The sequence below is a fragment of the Melozone crissalis genome, unplaced genomic scaffold, assembly GCF_028551555.1.
Source record: "Melozone crissalis strain CALT ecotype California unplaced genomic scaffold, PUWL_Pcris_2 ptg000005l_1, whole genome shotgun sequence".
NCBI lineage: Eukaryota > Metazoa > Chordata > Aves > Passeriformes > Passerellidae > Melozone > Melozone crissalis.
Window position 1 is genome coordinate 21,714,306 of NW_026535783.1, and position 19,434 is coordinate 21,733,739.

At 39.8% G+C, this 19,434-nt stretch overlaps 1 protein-coding gene across 1 annotated transcript in view; it reads right to left on the reverse strand.

The window, feature by feature from the left end:
• SVEP1 (sushi, von Willebrand factor type A, EGF and pentraxin domain containing 1) overlaps positions 1–19,434 on the reverse strand; it is a 114,757-nt gene that overhangs the window by 74,116 nt on the left and 21,207 nt on the right. The window contains exons 4-5 of the mRNA XM_054287487.1: positions 2,540–2,698; positions 2,126–2,305 (exon numbers count right to left, since the gene is read on the reverse strand). Of these exons, the coding sequence (XP_054143462.1) occupies positions 2,126–2,305; positions 2,540–2,698 (339 nt within the window). The remainder of the gene's footprint in view (positions 1–2,125; positions 2,306–2,539; positions 2,699–19,434) is intronic.

A 19,434-nucleotide genomic window follows, 5' to 3' on the forward strand; every position in this document is an offset into this window, starting at 1 on the left:
TGGCAGAAACCTGTACCTGAGCCCATGTCACCTCAGTTATGGTTCCAAGCATAAAACACCAGCACATCCTCTTATCAGTAACACGTTTTCCATTTCCAAAAAGCCAGTGGAAACAGGAACAACAATAACAGGATATTCTGCTTGCTCTGAGATTTCTCCTAACAATTTTTTTCTGGACTAAATATGGGGTTTGCAGGTTTTTTTTCCCCTGGGTCACTGTTAATTGCATGACATATGACTGCATTAATCACTTTCTAATAGCACAGCAGATTTTAGCTAGCAAAAGAACTGAGGACTACTTAATGTCAAAATCCAAAGCAGTGGAAAGGGATTTTCCTTCCCTCTCCTCTTCCTAATTTATGTGATAAAATACTCTTGGGATTAACAAGACAGCTATAAACCATGCCTTTGATCTTGCTCCCTTTCACAGTCTGAGTGAATCAAGACTAGCAGATCCAGCACATATAACAGTGGTATTTTCAATTTTTTTTTTAATTGGAAGTCTTCAGGATGATGGACAACAGCACAAACAAAGCCAAGTCAAAATATATCCTTAAAATGCCTCGAAGTATATTAGCTCAATATCAAGACAGTATCTCAATGCAGACTTTTCCCTCACCTTCCAAACTCCCTGTTAAAGAAAGATCACACTCCAAATAGACAAATTCCTTTAAATGCTCCAGCAAGATTTTCAAGTACTAGAATCTTCCACTTCTCCATGAAAGAGAAGATAAAGGATCCCTTCTTTGTGCCTGACTGCAGCTTTTCCCACATTTTTTGCACAAAGGGTGCCTGTGTGACAGAAGCTTTAACAGAGGGTGCCGTTTCCCAGTGTCCCAGTCAGCTTGAAGCAGCATGCAGTTCTGACTGCTGGAAAGTCCACAGCTCCAAATTCTGCTTCTCAAGATACCCTCATAGTACTGGCCAACAACTGATTTTCTATTGAAACCTTCTCCTCTTGTCAGTGGAAGCTACAAAGGAAACCTAAGATTTCTGTGATTATTTGAAAAGTTCCTATAAATCTAAGCTGAAGTAAACTGCTATACAAAGAATATCCTGAGAGACTGATCTCTAGCTCAGATTCCTCCTTCCAGGACCATAAGTTGCTGTTTCTTTCAGGGCTGTACTGTTTGCTGTACTGTCATAAATTGCTAATTCCACCAAAGATCAGTCCTGCCTTTTGCCCTGAACACAAGACCAGGACAAGAGTTACAGAATGAGCTGATGGCTTTTATTTTCTAGCTTCCAGTGTAGCACACTAATGTCAAGGGCATTCAAGTCAAATTAAACATACTGAACTACATCTTGTGGATGTTGAGGAGATAAAGGCTTCTACCTGGTTAATTTTTTTTTTTCATTCTCTCCTTGGAAGACATATGAGACAGATATACAGGCATGGGATTGGAGTTTTCATTCTAAATCATAAAAAACGCAAACTCAGGCAGTTTTGTTGTAGCAAAACAAAACTCTTGTTCCTATCAGAAAATCTAGAAATATTTTTTTCAGGATGCTCTTTCTTGTTTCTCAGTCTCACACCTTATTTCGGGCTGACATTCTTTCATAGTGAAATTCTAGGGTATTGTCAGTCATTCCCTCTTGAAATTCCACTCAAAAGACTTCCAAAGACCCTGCTCAAGTCCCAGGCTTTCCTATTTTTGGTAAGAAGAAATGGAAAGAAAACAAAATGGAATTCTTCCACAGCTAATGTCTCCTAAGACCAACAACCCTCTATGCTGACAATGTGGTAGATGATCTAAAACAGCCAGGTGGCAAGGTCTTGTTACATATTTAAATACTTGGTAGGATTTCACTGGATTTATACAGTGTAGATACAAAAATTCATAGAAATTAGGTAGACAGGTGAAGAGAGGTTTAAGGAAGTAGTCTGTATATTCACTTGCAAAAGACTGTCCATCTAGTCAATCTTGCTCTGCTTTTTCTATTGCAGAAGTCCTTCTTCCAGTTTATAAAGGAAGGAAACAGAGTGATCGGGGTGTTAGCCAACCTTTGGAACGAACTTTCACACAGGGCTAACAGGATCAGATCTGCACAACCGACCATATAATGAGTGAAGAAAACCACTGCTAAGAACAAACAACAGAAAAAATGCTTTACAAACACATACCTCTGCAAGTAGCCTCTGATCCAGACCACTGACCATTTGGTTGACAAAGCCGGATGCTGCTTCCAACGAGATCAAATCCTGTCTTGCATCGGATTCCACAGGCAGCATTAAAGTAATTGTTGCAGACATTCTGGATAAAGTGACCATTTTCAGGGGGCTTCAGTTCAGGGCAGTGAACAACTAAATAATTAAACAGCCACAACAAAGTGGTTACTAGCTGGAGTGCAATAGGCCCCTGAAGGAAAACAATCTTTTATAATTTCTAACTCAGCTTGCACCTCAGCATTTTTGCTGGTTTGGAATGACAGAGAGAATCTTGTATGCAATTTGACATGTCCCTTACAGTACAAAACCACATTAAAAAATTGTCCCAGCACTGCACTGTGCATTCTGTTTGTGGATGGAAACACTTACCTTCACAGGTTTGTCCCACAGCACGATAACCCTCCCGGCACGTGCAATCCTCAAGGGAGGTACTTCCCGGTGGAGAAGTATGATTCTCATCAGGACATGAGACACAAGTGCTGATTCCACCTGGTGAACCTTCAGGCTTGTACGTTCCTGGTGGACAAGCTTTCAGCAAAAGAAACAGAAAGGAATCAGGACATTCACCTTTCACCTAGTGTATTTTTTCAGGTGTGTTGTTTTACCCTTTCTACATTTTCATTTATGTATTCAGTGTCACCTAGGGCAGGAGCATTCTCCACTTGAAGTACTGCAGAATTCTTAACAGGTTTGAACTAATGCCTACCAGACCTGGTGGAGTTATCTATAGTGACTGTCTGGGGACTGACATTAAGTCCATGATTAATCATCTTGAAAAGAAACCCAGTCCCAGAAGACACACCAGATTTTCACTGACAAAACCTGCACAGACCTTATGCAGACATTCTTGATTCAGAACTGTAAAAAATCAATTCAGACTTAATCCTTGCCATTCAAAACTACAAGATGTTTAATGCATAGAGATTCTTAGCTGAAAGCTAATACAAGCCAGCAAAACTCCTGCCTTTGATTTACACATTATGGTCATATGATATATGTGATCTATATACTAGATGTGCTGAAATGTGAGAGGCACAAACAATGAAGGAATTAATCATAGCAACTACTGCTTGAGGCCTTTGCACTCATTTACATTGCATTTCATATTATTAATTCTGTGCAACTGCACACACAGGCTTTAAAAACATTCAGGTGACGTTTTTCTAAGGCAGAGAAAATGCACAGAGAAAAGGCACCTCTCACCAGAGAACTTCAGATGGGTTTGATAGCTCTAAATCTTACTGCTCTCTGCCTTGAATTCTTGTCTTCAGGAAATCACTGTAATTATTTGTGTTTCTTTCACAAGACGTGTGAATTAGGGGAGTGACTAATCAACAAAACAACAAGGCAACTGCTGCTAAAGTGAAATTTTGATTGACCAGATTACCACTTGAAATGCAAAGACACTTGTGCTGAAAAATGTAACTGCTAATGAAAAGTTCAGGAAATATTCTATTATGCAATAGGAACACTGAAACCTGGTCAAAAACCTCTCACTCCATTAACTTAATTGTCAGCAAAATGGCCACATTTTCTCCTTCAGACTGCAGGTCAGGCCCTGTCATTCTCCCCTCAGCCAATTGGTGCCATTTGATGCAGCTCTGAATGGGATGAAGAACGGTACAACCACAACCAGGCTCCAGGGACTCCCTCCTTACGCAGTTAGGTGTGCCTTGCTTGTGGAATTGGTCTCTCCTACGGAGCTGTATTTACTGGAGCTCAGATATTCAGGCAGTATCAACCTTTGGCAGCTATAAGACCAGCTTGGTCTATTCTCAGACTTGGATGCAAATATACTCTGCCTCTTGTCTTACTAATGAAAACCTACTGCTTTCTAGGCAACTGGAAAAAAAAAGCAAACCAAAAAAACAAAGGCAAAAAAAAATCCATTCTCCTTTCTCCTCACCTGTCATGAGAGAATTTACTTACATAAGCCAATTTTTGTGGAGTACACCCCCCCAAAAAATCAGCCAATATGAACAGGTGGCACTTTCCAGAAGGAGGATGATTTTTTGGATACCTTCCAGAGAAAATACTTTCGTTGGTTTTTCAAAAAACTTTGAGTGGTTTTTTTGAAGAAAGCACCTGAGTGGCTACCAGTTAAGAGGCAGTTTTGGGTGCTGAAATTGGATTCACTAATTTGTATTTTAAACACACTTTTAAGGAGACAATGACAATGCCTATTCAGTAAGAGATATAAATACAAAAGAAAGCAATTCAGGAATGAAATAGGCAGAAAAATCCAATCAGATTTAGAGAAGGGATTTTTTAATTTTTGTTTTGGGATTTTCAGAAAAGTATTGGGAAAAAAAGTCCCTTTCACATAATTCAACTGTTCTTCCCATCCAAGACAATATTTTTGGACTTCTGCTTCTATCCTTTGTTCTGTGCAGAAATTCCCATCTTGGACATCACATGTCTCCAAAATAATCTCTCCTGCTTTAGATGATCAGAGTATCAGAGGCATTGCTCTGAAATCTCTGAAATATTTCCATCTGGCACTTTGTAAAGGTCTCTGTGCATCCTTTTTAAAACTGTATCCAGCACAAAGTGATGAAGTGCATCCAAGAGGACACAGGAAAGAGTGTAAATTAAGCATCACAGGGGACCTGCTCTGTGACAGAGATGCCCTCCATATGCCAGTTGAAGTAAATTAGCCTCTTCTTTTCCGTGAATGGCATATAAAATGACATCTAAACTAGGTGTTCCATTCCAAAAAATCCCCCCCATAAACCAAAAAACCCTCAACCTAATTTCTCTTTTCCTTTCAACCTCACCTAAAATAAAGCAGCAGCAATTTTCTCTCTGTTTTGAGAACTGTGGAATAGAAGTAATCACCCATTCTATGATGTGAACATTTCTAACAATAAACCCAGTAATTTGCTTAGAGCTTTGAATCAGTCTGGCTTTGAAGAAAATGATTAATTCTGAAATCACACTTACAATTTGCTCTTTCCAGTCAAGCAGCAGGAGGTAAATAACACTGTTAAGATCGTTATTAATGTCTCTACTGAGAAAAACATGTTTTCCCAAATGTCCTCGTTCTTTATGTATGCTTCAAATGCTTATCACTGCCTTTACAGGAAGTTGAAGTATATCCTTAACTTGGCATTTTATGTGGAATTTTCTTCAAGTCTGAATCCCTGCTCATTGATCCCACATATGCCCTAGACATATTCAAACTACGAAACTCCACACGAGTTTCATTCAGAATCTTTGCCAGAAAGCACTGGCTTACAGAGACACTTCCAAGTGTGTGAGATCACACAGCCTATCCTGAGAGGTCAAAGAGATGATTTAAGAATAGAGCATAAGCACACTGTGCATTTCCATCATTTCCATGACAGTTGCAGAGGTTAGCCTGGCCACAGCTCACGTTAAAACCATCCAAAATCAGCTGTGGATGAGCAGAGCCCTGGCCATCTGCTCTGGACTGTCCACATTTGATCCAGTTAGATGGCAGATCCATCCTAGCCAGCACTACAGCATGGCCCAAGCCCACACTCAGTGATGGATTCAAAGCTAAGACAGAGCCTAAGGGGCAAACACATCTGAAGAGCACGTGTGGCTCAATCAATGACTGATCATACAGCTGGGAATCTTCTAGGATCAAGCAGTGCCAAATTTCACTCTAGTCACCATATTCAGCAACTCTGTACCAGAAAAAACTAGGGAAAGATCATATTCTTTGGTCCTAATTTGTAAAAATAAATTGTTTTTCAAGGTTTGGTTCCCTTTCCAGCAATGTCCAGGTATAAAAAGCCTCAAAACAGTGTGTGAATAAACCCAGTGTAAATAAGCACCATTTTAGCACTATGAATTTCTATATATGTGAACCATGTTGCTCTCTGCCCATAAGCAAGGGGAGGAGCAAGGAATTGCTTTTTGTTTAATGTAATTCTCCTCTTGAGACCAGAATAGTGAACACTGAGCTACACAAGAGGATTACCTCTTTGTTGGAATATATCTGGAAGCAGAGATTAATGTGTGAACTTGAAAAAGCACAAGGCCCAAATTCCCCAAGCACACAAAGATGGGTCATATTGAAGTTGTCATCAACAACCTGCTTTCATAAAAGGGTAGATATTCATCAACAATTCACATGCATATTCTACTGTCTATACTAAGGACAGCGCACTAAATTTCTGACCAGAAATGAAAATTAAGTAATACATGGTTACTTCAGCATGCCTCCTCCCTTTTCCTCCTCACACATGCTCTCCTAGGGTGTATAACTGACTGAAAAATTGTAAGAAAATCGAGCATGTCTCTTCTGGTTTTGAATATTACTGGGCTTGATGACATGTTGGGCCACCAATAGAATGCACTTTCTTACTTATTCTTAAGTTGCACATAGAAAAGAAATCACTAGAAAAGAAATATGACAGGGGTTTGCTAGAATCAAAGACCCACAGGACAGATATAAAAACATCTCAGTCAACTAACCATACTGACAGCACACCTATATGTCAACATGTTGTTTGAAGATAAACAGTGAACATGGAATGCTAGAAAAGGCTATTTAAAAAAGTAAAGAACAGACTTCTAAATTCAGTAGGAATTTTATTCTGCCTTCCTACAATTATGAAATAACTGACATTTTAATCTTCATGCAAGAATTTACTATTGTAAAAGTGACAACAAAAACAAACGTTTATTTCAGAGATTCATCAAACAATTCATATGTATTATGCACTTTGGCTTTTTTAAAACTGCAAATACTAAAGCCATCAGCAAAGTTAAACCAACTAAGCACTGAACTCCCACAATGGCATAAAGTCTCCAGTCTGGACTTAAGCAGGTGGCGATAATAGGACAAAGCGTTCATCTGCTCTGTGGCATGGGATCACAATTCTTCCTCTAAGTGTACAAGTACAAATTTTAAGGATAAACATTTCTGCCTTAAAAATGTAAAACTTTCAAAATCCTGGGAGAGCAGGCAAACTCAATTCCCTCTCCAACTAGTCCAGGGCTCTAAGTCACTGAAATGGAATTATTCTTCCATTATCCCAGTGTCAAGAAAGAGGAGACTCAAACTTCACGTATTTCAAAGATTAATTTGAGGGATTTTGTATTTTTCTTCAATGCATAATTTCTTCCACTAACTACCTTTACTAAGTAATCCCTGGCATGAACCGTTTTTCCACACTATATGCTAATGAAGGATCTGATTAAGGATTTATGTCTTGTGGGATATGGCAGGAATCAGCTAGGCAATATCCTGTTCTCTTCTGCATCACCCTGAGTTCTATTGATACACAGCTACTCTGATAACTGTAGTCTATAATTCTCACTTTTTCCTCAAAAGCACAAAGCCTAAATGAAATGACACCTCCATGCAAATCTCCAATAGTTTTTGTAACTCAGCCTTCAAACATCTTCAATGAGGAAAGAAACCCTAGTTTGCCATTTAAGCAAGTTGTGTTTATGATACTGTAATTATTTTTATGATATTGATTGCATGGATAGGGACTTGACAGATCTGTCCGAGAATCACAGTATACCATGGCTGCCTGCTCTTACTTGGTTTCCTGGTGCCCACTAAAAATGATGGAACCCATAGGTTACAGAATCTCCAGACACTGGACATGGAGATTTTTAGTTGTGCGGATCCTAGACCTAACATGATTCCTTGTGTTTCTAGTAAATCTTTTGGATGTTATGTGGAAGATCCACAACCAAAGCCTCAAATTAAGTCACATTTATGTCCTTGAAGAACTGCAGTCTGAAGCTGTGGGTTCTCCCTTCCACTCCTTTACTTTACCTATTATTGCTATGCATTGGCAACAGTGGGAAAAAAAAAAAAGAAGTTGTCACTGGAGCCTTCAAGTGAGTGAAAAAAGTGCTCTGGTAGCTGTATTTGCAAATAGTCATGTATTAGATTTGCCACCACGAATAGATCTGACTATAAAACTTATTTATTTTACTAATTGGGAATTAAAATTTTAATAATTAAGGATATATGGATAAATTACAGTACAGTATCATGCTACACCTTTCTACTTTCATATCTGCCTCTCTCAACATGACAAAGTACTGCATGATCAGATTTGTCTAAGAGCCAAGCACTCCCTTGCTTAGAAGCAGCAGTAGGAACAAAGGGCTAGTATGAATTTCTTTTGACAATAGCCTGCCAAATAAAATGCACTTCACAATGACAAGCCATGGTGTTATGTAGGAAATGGAGATCCCATTCCACACCAAGCAGTCAAAGACTTCTTGGGATGCCCTACAGTACCAGCATACAGTGTTGCTCATAGTGCCTCTTGCCTCCAAAACTCTTTCTGCTGCTGTTGCACACTTTAAGTGTAAGCGACCTCTGCAATGGAAGAACGTGAATTACATACTGGAGGCCACAGCTGCATGGAACTCCCCAGACCTCTGCCATCTCTGTGTATTTCACAGTGACATCTCATGGCTTTTGCTGCAACCATCTTATGAGTCCTTCTCAGCTTGGGCCAGTAGGATTACTGGCCAGAGACCATCATGGCCTCTGAAATATATTTTACTGCGCCAGCACATAAAGATCTTTAAGCTTGCTTCTCTAAGACTTTCCATATGATGGGTCTCTATTGTAGAGATTACTTCCAGAAATTACAGCTTTTGTTGTCACCTTTATTATCTAGGAAGATGGTTTTTCTTAAGATCTTCTGTATGGTAGGTTTGTCAGGTCGCCCACATCATGATTATGAAATGCCTTTAGAAAGATAAGGAATAACAAATCTAAACTTTTGGCAGATGCAGTAATCCACCTTTCTGCAGTTTGCAACATGTATGATGCTTCAAAAAACCCTCAAGCAAAACAACAAACAAACAACAACAACAACCAACTAAACAAAAAACCAAGGCAGGAGCATGCTAGGATTACAAAAAATAGGCAAGGAAGTGGCTTTAGTTAAACATTTGACATGTATGACTTGTACAAAGATTGCAAGGGAAAACCCTGAGCTTGCCTTTATGTGTAGGGATCAGGGAAGGATTTCTAAGTCTTAGCATGTTCTCCAGCTCTTTAATATCTCCTATTATCCCCAGCATGTGCTCTGCATTAATTTCAGATGGCATTGAACCTGCTCATCCCTCTGCACTTTATCAGTATTTTTAAAGCATCCTTCTCAAAGCAACATGATTAGCAATTTAACAAGCTAGATGTCTCTGGTCTTATTTTATGTATTTTCCTCCATCTCCTCAGTAGTTCTACAAATTTTCTCTCAGGCAAAGGCAGCAGACTGAAACAATCCAGAAGTTTAGCTGGCTCTACATGATACATAGGCATGGCTCATTCAAACATTGAAGTTGAGGTTGCATACAGCAAAATTGAAATATTCCACTGCCAAGTAGTCTGCAGAATTTGCTACAACACTCTGAGATGATTTAGCTCTAGATTTTTAAGCACTTCAAACAGTCATAACAAACTTTCATAAGAAAAAATGTTTTCTTGATAAAAATGAGAATCTTGGATCCCCTCCTACGGGGCAGAATATGTTGCCTGGAAGGAGATGCAATTGTTGGGTGAGCATCTCATCCTGCTGCTGCGAGCATCCACAGTGTGGAGAGCAATCTGCCTGCTTGAAGAATATAAGCCCAGGAGGCATCACAGCTTGTACACGTTAGGATGCCAATGAGAACCTTCTCCACAGGGAGGTCTGGCTGTGCTGAGCATCTTTGGGTAGGCTTGGGGCCAGCACATTCACACAGGATTACTGCAAAGCAACGACTCTGAATGCCAAACACCCTCCTTGGTCACAGCAGCAGTATTGACAATATAGAGGAAATGCATCTATGCTCACTTTAAAAACTTTTTCTAAGAAGAAGGCCAACTATTACATGTTACAAGCAAGATGAGTGCCTTAAACAGATTCATACTTGATCCACTCTTGCATTGTAAAGACACAGAGCAGTGAGTTGTATTTTATGTTTTACAATCCTAAAAACAAAGACTACTGATAGAGGTTACTAGATATACTTTTACAGGTTACTTCTCTTTTTGTTTCAAAGCATGTGGCTTACTTAAGAATGAGAAAAAAATTCCTGATTCCATGCACTGTAACTTTAAAAGAAGTCTACTTATGCTTCATTCAAACTACAAAAATCGCAAGATAGATCCTGATAACTTGTGCAGTATCTATATACAGAAGTGACATTCAGGTATTGAAGTGAAGCTCTTTGGGTTTAAGTGTCAGTGCATTTCAGACAGTTACAGGTTTGCTGCTTGCATGGACATAAAATCCAGCCTTGGTGATACATTGGAGGAGATGCCCAAACATATACATGCCTATCAGTGACAGATATCAGTTCATACCAGCACTTCTGATTTTTAAAACTTGAATACTGATTTATGTCCTCATGTCCCCATGTATTTATAGAAGTTATCATGCTAAAAGTGTAAAACTAATCCCAAAACTACAAAAAATTGTTTCTAGGAAATTAATTCAGTTAATAGTGTTAAGTTTGTTAAGCAAATAAAGATTATGTATGAATTTATTTACATGCAAGTGAAGGGTTTTTTTTTGTCTAAAACTTCATGCAGAGTGAGACCCTTATACAAAAAGGGGAAATACAATAAATTCTGAAAATGCTTTGCTCCGAGCAGCACTGCTATACAGTTGGCTTCTCCAGACATGGTCTTTATCATAATCACAGACACACATTCCTCAGCAAACCTTGACCACTGCTGATGTGATAGCACATGCTACTCTAAATGCAACTGTTCTAAGTGCCCTGGATAGCATCCTGCTATTTAAATATATAAACACGGAAAAGGAGCTTCGCCATCCTGTACTGGCTGCACTTGTTTGCCATTTTGGTATTGTTGTTGTGAAGTTGCACATTCTTTTCTAGAACAGCAAATTGAAAAAACCCCAACAAACTGACTGACTGATGTAAAGAAAATTCTATTAAAGAGAATCCAAACATTTTGTTTCATTTGTGCTACACATAGATGAGCAAACACCTGCTTGAGAGATCTAGTATCTCTCTTGTCTGAAGGCACTGGAAGCCCAGGGTTCTCTAGGCCTGGTCTAACCATTTTACCATCTATCAAATAATTTTACTTGTCTTTTCATCCTTTCACAAGAGGTTCTGGGTCAAGAAGGAAAAGAGAAGGACAAGAAAAGGACATATTTGCACCAACCCATCACTTGCCTCCCCAACAGGAAGGACTAATAATCAGCAACTAGGTGCCTAAAGGGCTAAAATTATCCTTAGGTCAGATCCCAAGTGATGGCTGTTACATATGGAAGAGCTCAAAAGCTCCACTGGGCTGTGATCTGTGCTGCTCAGCTAACTGCTGTGCGACCTAGAGGCACACACTGGGAAACAAGAAATAGACTTCCTTTATCCACAGCTTGAAAGAGGGACAACTTGGCAAGTGAGGAGTCTGAGCTGGGATGAAAAACCCATTCTTTAACAACTAATGTGCTATACCCAGAGGAATGTGGACAGAAGTGAGAATCTCCACTGCCTGCGACCCCTGGGACTCCCTGAAATTACCACAATCTAGCCAGCACTTGCTCAGCACAGCCTGCACTTTCTTCCAGAAGCAGGCAGCAGGAGTCTCATGTTACAGCTAACTCAACACATCACCTTCTCCTGGGGCTGCTCAGTTTAACAAAATAAGGGAGAAGGGTTTAGAAGCTGACAAAGCATGCATCCCAATCTCCACAACACTAATAGGCTACTGCAGGGAAGAACATGCCTGGTGGTTCAAGATCCATTTCCACTATGTTCACCAACTCAGCAACTTGAAAAGTTTTGTGTTCAGTGATTCTTGGGACTTAACAGTAACCAAAAATTACTCTCTGCTCAAACTCAGTGAGCAAACTGGCTTTCCTGAGAGAAGCCAGTTGTGTAGGGAATCCAGGAGTAGTCAAGAGACATTCCCAGATTTTCTCATTCTCATTGATACAAAAATTGTGAATTTTCTCTCTGGCAAAATATGAACAGAGCCCTGTATGTTCCTGAATAATTTTGCTAGCCTAACATGAAATACTCCTTTTCTTCTGTTGTCTCCAACACCCACTCCTAACAGCTTCTGGTGCATATAATCCTGGAGTTAAAAAAAACCCAAACCAAAAAAAACCAGATACCTATTTCTGCCTCCTTTCTCTGCAGATCAGAGCAGTGCCAGTGCTCAATCACAGATGGGGAATGCAGCAAGTAAAAGTTATTATAAACAGGAAAGAGAAGCTATTTCTGCCAGACCCTCAATAAACTGTCACTACTGCATTAGGTGCCAAACTTGGCCTCATTTCCATATCCCTTATTTTTATCATTAAATATACTTTTCAACAACAGTGATTATACTCCTATTAAGTAACATTTCTGAGCACTGAAGATATAGCACATGACTGTGCAGATGGAGAACATATGTCACTATTTCCATGTTTATTTACTTAGCAGCCCAGAGTAGGAAACAGAGCTTTTGGTTAACTTAAGACTGCTGGAGGACATGCAATGGCTCAGGCCAGTAATCAGGCCATAAAAAGTGGTGGTTTTGCCAACTATTTTTTTACATATTGTGAAACTAGCCCAACTATTCCTGCATAGAGTTCAGTAAGCTGTTGTAATCTTGATGTTATAGTTCCTACTTAATTCTTGGAATCACCACTGATACTCCTGATTTACCGTGAAAAATGCCATAAATCCCACTCCTCATTCCTCAAGCAAAACTCTTATGGAAACTGACAGGATTCCCTGAATTCTTTTAATATTTTCCAAATATGTATACCAAAAAAAAGTGTTGCTTATGGAAAGCCAGAGCACTGAGATAACAACTAAGTCAGTATGCTCACTACTAACTGCTGCTTGCTCAAGAAACATTTGGAAAACTGACAGCTTTTCACTTCATTTTCTCCAGTTGTCCTTGTCCCCCCCCTGCCCCCATTCTTTTGCAAGATATAAAAGATGTCCTTAAGAACAGATCTGACCCTTGCTAAAGCAGTATCTGCTGCAGGAAGAGGGTCACTGCAGATCTGAACGGAAGAAAGTATTTTTAAATACTAAGTACTGTGGCTGTCAACAAAGTGAACATTACTGCTGCAAATTAAAGGGGTGAAAGATAAAACAGATTATGTTGCAGTACCTTAACCAAATATAGAGCCTCAGGCCTCAGTCTAACACAGCTTCCTTCTCTGAAGAACTGCCATTTAAAACATTTCTGAACCATGCTTTTCATCCCCCACTAGACAGCCACTCTTCAATGACCTAATTTTCTGCAATGCAGGAATCTTCCCGTAAAAAGGAATTCCAGGGCAGTGAGTCCTACATTTCTAAGGCCCCTATTTTGCTATCAGTGTTGACAGAAAGTGCTAAAGTAGCACCTGTAAGATCCAAGGACTTTACTGAAGAGCAAGGACTTTACTGAAGAGCAGTTGATTAAACTAGAATGAATCCCCCTGTGGCAGCTGCCAGAAAGGAAGCAGGGAAACACCAGAGTGAGGTTGTCTCAGGAACTGTCTCAACCTCTCTGCACATTTAAGTGAATCTGTGCTCTGTGTCTCACTTCTCCATCCTTTTCTCTGCTTGCAAGGCAAATTTTCCACCTTAAAAATGCAGAAACTTGTTCTCTTTCTAAAGGGCAGCGAGATTCTTTGCATGTTTTGGGAGGAAAGGACTGCTACATTTCCAGTCCTACCTTCTCCTTTAAATACATGCTCTCTTTCTAAGCTCTTTTGCCATAAACAAGACTATACACATCTTCAGAGATGGAGAATAAGAAGGAGGGAACACTTTTAACAGAAATCTGAAGCAAAAAGGAAAAAAAAAGGCAAGCAGCAAAAATTATTAAATCACTGCTCAATGTACCCAAGACTCAAAATTATCAAACCACAGAGTTTTAGCTAGAAAATCTATTTCTAAATAGCACTTGATTCCAAATAGTTATCTTCACAACATAATTAATGCTACCTACAAACATCCCATTTTTTCCTGAGATGGAGCCAAATTCTAAGCTAGTTGCTTCTACTTTTGCAGACTGTGAACCAGTGAGGGTGCAAGTGACATTTTATAAACTACCACTCTGATTATGAATGCATAAGGCACTGCACTTTCTATTTCAATGTCGGAGGCTTCCCAAAAATTACCTTAAAATAATGAGAATAAATCAATACCTAACATCACTGGGAGTGAAATTCAAGATGTTACAGACAGCTTTGTGAAACATAGCATTCATAGACCTTGAACTTACTACCATTAATACTTGCCTGTGCTACAGCCTTGAGGAAAAAACCAGACAAGTCACAGCTGTAATCCATCACCTCCATCTGGAGGGATAAGTAGGTAAAAAGAAGCAGGGGGACAAGAAGGCAATAAGGGCCTTCTCACAGGCTCTCAGAGTGCAAAGTTGCCTTCTTGTCTGAGACAGAGGGGAAGGTGTCTAGGCAGCTGATGATAAAATGCTGTTGATGGTGAAGCACTATCAGGAGAGTGGAGACAGTAAAGAATCCTGGAGGTGGACAAAGCAAGATGCCTTGCTTCTTAAGCTGGAACTGAGCGCCATACATATGCTGTTGGGGCCACAGGATAGTTTATTACTGCTTCCAGGCCAAACTCCTCTGGCATCTGGGCTGGGAGAACAATTACCATGGGCGAGTTTCGGGCCCTTCACTACAGGAAAGACACTAAGGCACTGAAGTGTGATCAAAGAAGGGCAGCAAAGATGCAAAAGGGTCTAGAGCACAAGTAGCTGACGGAGCTGGGCATGTTTGGCCTGGAGAAAAGGAGGCCCGTGGGGGGAAATTATCGCTCTCTACAACTCCCTGAAAGGAGGCTGTGGCCAGGTGGGCGTTAGCCTCTTCTAAGTAGCAAGTTATAGGATGAAAGGAAATGGCCTTGAATTGCACCAGGGGAAGTTTCAGTTGGATACTGGTAAGAAATTCTTCACCAAAAGGTTAAGAAAGTCAAACACTGGAAAAGACTGTTCAGAAAAGTGGAGTCATCAAACCTGGTGGAGGTATTACTAGATGTGTAGGAATGGTACTTAGGGACGTGGTTGAGTGGTGGACCTGGCAGTGTTAAGTTAATGGTCAGAATCAATGATCTCAGTGGTCATTTCCAACCTCAACAGTTACATGATTCTATGAGTATTGAAAAGGAGTATCACTGCTAAGTAGTGAAAAAGGTAGGCATGATGGGAACCCTCAGCTGCTGCTACACTAAAGAGACACTGGCAGAGGGTCCCTCAGTGTCCGAGGCAAGTAAGAGCCTTCTCAATTCAAATTTTGATCGCACTACTTCTGTTCTCAGGGGTTTGGACTGTGAGCACAAGTTGAGCTACTGGTCCACATGAAAAGCCACACATGAATGCAGCTTGGCTACTCTCACTATGAAATCAAGCGACTTATGAAAACTAAGTGTCCTTGCCTCTGTGCCATGACCTAACCAGAATGCCTACTGTGACTTGTGCCATGACCTAGTCAGAATCCCTGTGCTGCCACTGGGACAATTTTTTAGTGTTTTTGGCCAACCGGGAAGAATATGGGTGCTCATAGAAGTGCTGTGTTTCAAAAAAGGTGTTACATTTCATAAGGCATTTTGAATTTCCATTCAGAAATAAAAGAGATAAAAATTTATATATGTGTTTTACTCCTCTACAATTCACAATGACATAAAAAACTCAAATGTAGGGATTTGCAAGTGACAGCATATTTTGCTAAAAAGTTGAGGCAAAAGCTTAGATTCTAAAATGAGGGAAAAATTTGCATTTCATGTGATATTCTTTGAAAGCTGACAACAGAAATAGGCCTAAAGGATCGGAATGTGCTTAGGCATACATATTAATGCCTCTGTGAGACAGAAAATAATGCAAGTCCAAAAGAAAACACCAGCTTAAGAACATGTAACTCTTCTGGTAAATGACTATGATGTTTGGCAAGCACTACTTACATCCTGTGCTGACACCAGACTCCTCAGAACAAGGCCACTCAGCCTCCCACTTTCCTCCTTGTATTAGAAAACCTTAGTCCTGTGAACTGAGTTACCTGACTGACTTTTGCAGTATTTCACACTCCTGCAAGAAAGCCCCTCTTCCATACCTTCTTTCTTGGGACTCAAGGCACCACTGTGTCACAGGAATAACAGATACAGAAGATTCAGACAAGCTACCTACTGCATTTAAATTTCCTAAAGCACTTCCTCACTGCACTGGACTCCCCAAAGTGAGCACACACAGTGTTGCTGATGTCAGATGGACTGGTGCTGACTGCTAAGATGCTAAAGTTATTGCAGCAGGCTTTAGCAGACTGGCATTCCCATGCCTGCACAGGCTTCATGGTATGTTCTGAAGTCAGCAGGAGGGCAATGTGTGAAACAAGGCATAGAAAGAGACGACACAGTAACAGCCCAGCGTTTTCTTCCAGAGCTCCAGATATTTTTATACAGGCATAAAACTCAGAATGTATGTCTTTAAATTCATGTGACTTAGGGTACTCCCAGCCCATCATGCAGGTGCTTCTGTGTTCCACCAGAATACTGCCTCTATCTCTACACAGCTTCTAATACCACCTATGTATATTTCCAGATATGAGTTGTTCTAGGGGAACACAGTTAGAACGCAGCAAGCACTTTTCTGCCATAAAACCAAAAACTGGAGCTGACATGGAGCCTGACAGTAGTCAGAGCAATGCTATACTCTCAATTAACCTGTGAAGTACTAACCAATAAACAGCTTAGAGTTAATGGCAATAAGTTTTGAAAAAAGACATGTAGAAAGATGTAGAAAAGTTCCTGTACTTTATCTTCTGGAATTTTTGAGAAACAAACCACACGCCACAAGGACATGGCAAGTTTGCATGGATACTTACTAGCATTTACAAGGGAACACCATTTCTTTGAAGTTTTTTGGGGTAAAAGTTCCCCTTCCACCCCCCTTTTTTTTTTGTGTGTGTATGTGTGTGTGTGTGGGTGTGTTCAAATGTTTCTTTGGATGTCAGGGGAGAAAACCCCCAGCAGATTTTTGTTAATGGCCAAGAGAAGGAGCCAGTTCTAAAATTGTTACAATAAGTGCAGGTCTGTATAAAATCAGCACATCTGCCCATACTGACACAGATGGTAGATTTTTGCCATTTCTCCATGCTTTACACTGCTTAAAACCTGCAATTTAGTCCCTAATTTTATTGTGTTTTGTTTCAAATCTGTCAGGTCCAAATTGTATCTATAAGATATCGCTATAGACCATATACTAGGCTAAACCATATATTTAACTACATTATACTCACTTCTGTAACATCAGCTTCTCAACTCCCCACCAGTCACAAGGTCCATTCATTCTTCCTAGGGAATAGGAAATGACTAAAACATTTCCTATTCAATAAATTTCAGACCAGGGAGAAAAAAATTTAACTTCTCAAACTACAGTCAGGTGTTAGTTTTACTAAAACATCTGCCCTGGAATTGCTGAGTTGCTGCTCTGTCTTTGTTTTGCATGGTTACAAACTAAACCCTAGGGTATTGGCCTGAAGATGTTTCCATTTTTATGCAGAGTCCTAATTCTGTTTTCATCAAATCACCTACAAACCCAGTAAAAAACAATTTCCTGTTTGATGAAATCAATCTGTGCTGCTGCCTTCTCATTCCCTAGGGACCGGATCACACTCCACTATGCAGTCAGCATTGTTTCAGGTTGAGAAATTTGGGCTATCTGCAGCAGATTTTAGGCTGATAGAAGAAAACATGGCATCTTGTAAGACAATCAACCAAATATTCTGGTTGCTGAGTACTTTGCAGGTATAATCAGCTTATAATAGAATACCTATAAGCTATCTGTAACCTACATGCTGTAATTCTTCTCCAAGTTGAGTGGGCTTTTGAACCCTTTTCATCATCGTGATTTTTCCACCACATCCTTCTCACGGTCCATGGTCTTTGCTTGAGTGGTACGAGGATCTGAAGTGCTTCTGGACCCCTGTGGGTCTGAAGAAACAGAGAATGTGGGAGAGAGCGAGAGCACAACTGCAGAGGGCAGAGAGGGCTCTTCCCTGAAGCAATTGTGAAATGATCTGAGGAACCTGCCAGACATTTTCCACAGACAGCACAGAGAAGTCAGCTGGAGAGGACTGAGCTAAAGAGGGAGCAGAAAAACAATCTTAGCCCTTCCCACTGTAATGTTTATGCTCTTGTGATAGTGTTAGATGAGTGAACAGACATTAGTAGAAAAAGCCTCTATATTGCCCTTTGGATACACATCCCTTGAAAGGCTTTGCATAGGTCAAAATCTGCAAACAAATAACTTAGATGTGGGTTATGACCTGATGAGCTTTGTGCATTTTTGCTTCTATGTTTTCTTCTCCCTCTGAGCAAAACAAAGGCAAGTAACAGGTCACCACCTCTGAACATTTGCAATTGCTGCAAACTGCACTTTATACACAATATTATTGCATTGGGAGAGGAGTAGATAATTTTGTTTAAAATGTTGAAAATACTTTTTCTTACAGGGAAAGCACTTTGCAATGTACACTGGCTTGGGGAGAATGAATTTCACAGCAAAACTGAAGAGAAGGAATTCAAAAAAGGAGAAAATATTCCTACACTCCATCTTAATTTGAAACTGATTCTGAGAGCTAAAGTCAAATTTGTTTGACATGCGAAAAATACAGTGTGTACTATCCATTAAAATCCAAGTGTAGAGACACAGGGGATGCCTGATTTTCTCACAATAGGAGTGCTGTGCTCAAGTCCAGTTAAAGGAATCATGTTTGACAAGACTTCATGAGCAATTTATGATGCTAGAAATCCTGATGCTTATTCACAACCTCACAGGTACTAAGACTGAAACTTGTAAGTTCATTGTAGCAGAAATTACTTTATAGGAATGACTTAGGTAGTTAAATGTGAAGCTTTGGAGCCCTGGAGAGCCACCAGGAACAAAGTAGGTAATTAAAACTAATGTTGAGTATTTTAACCTCTCCTCACTTCAAAAATTAACACTTGCTTTATACTGCTATCTCATTTTATCCTTGATGCACTGTTTCAAGAATTTAAATATTTTCTTCTCTAGGAGAAAACCTACAAAAAAGCTCACAGAATGATAAGTTGCCTGCTTTTAATTTGTGAGATGGTAACAGTTCAGGAACAATATGTCTACAAAAACATCCTGGCTATGTGTTTCTGAAAAGGTAGTGAAAACTAGATGACACTATGTGATCCACAGAGGTAAACAAAGAATGCTGCAGTAGAAAACTTTTGATTAAGGATTTCATGGGACAACTATTCCAATAAGAAGATAAGGAAAAAACAGTAAGTTGTACATCACTTTCTGATATTCAAACAAA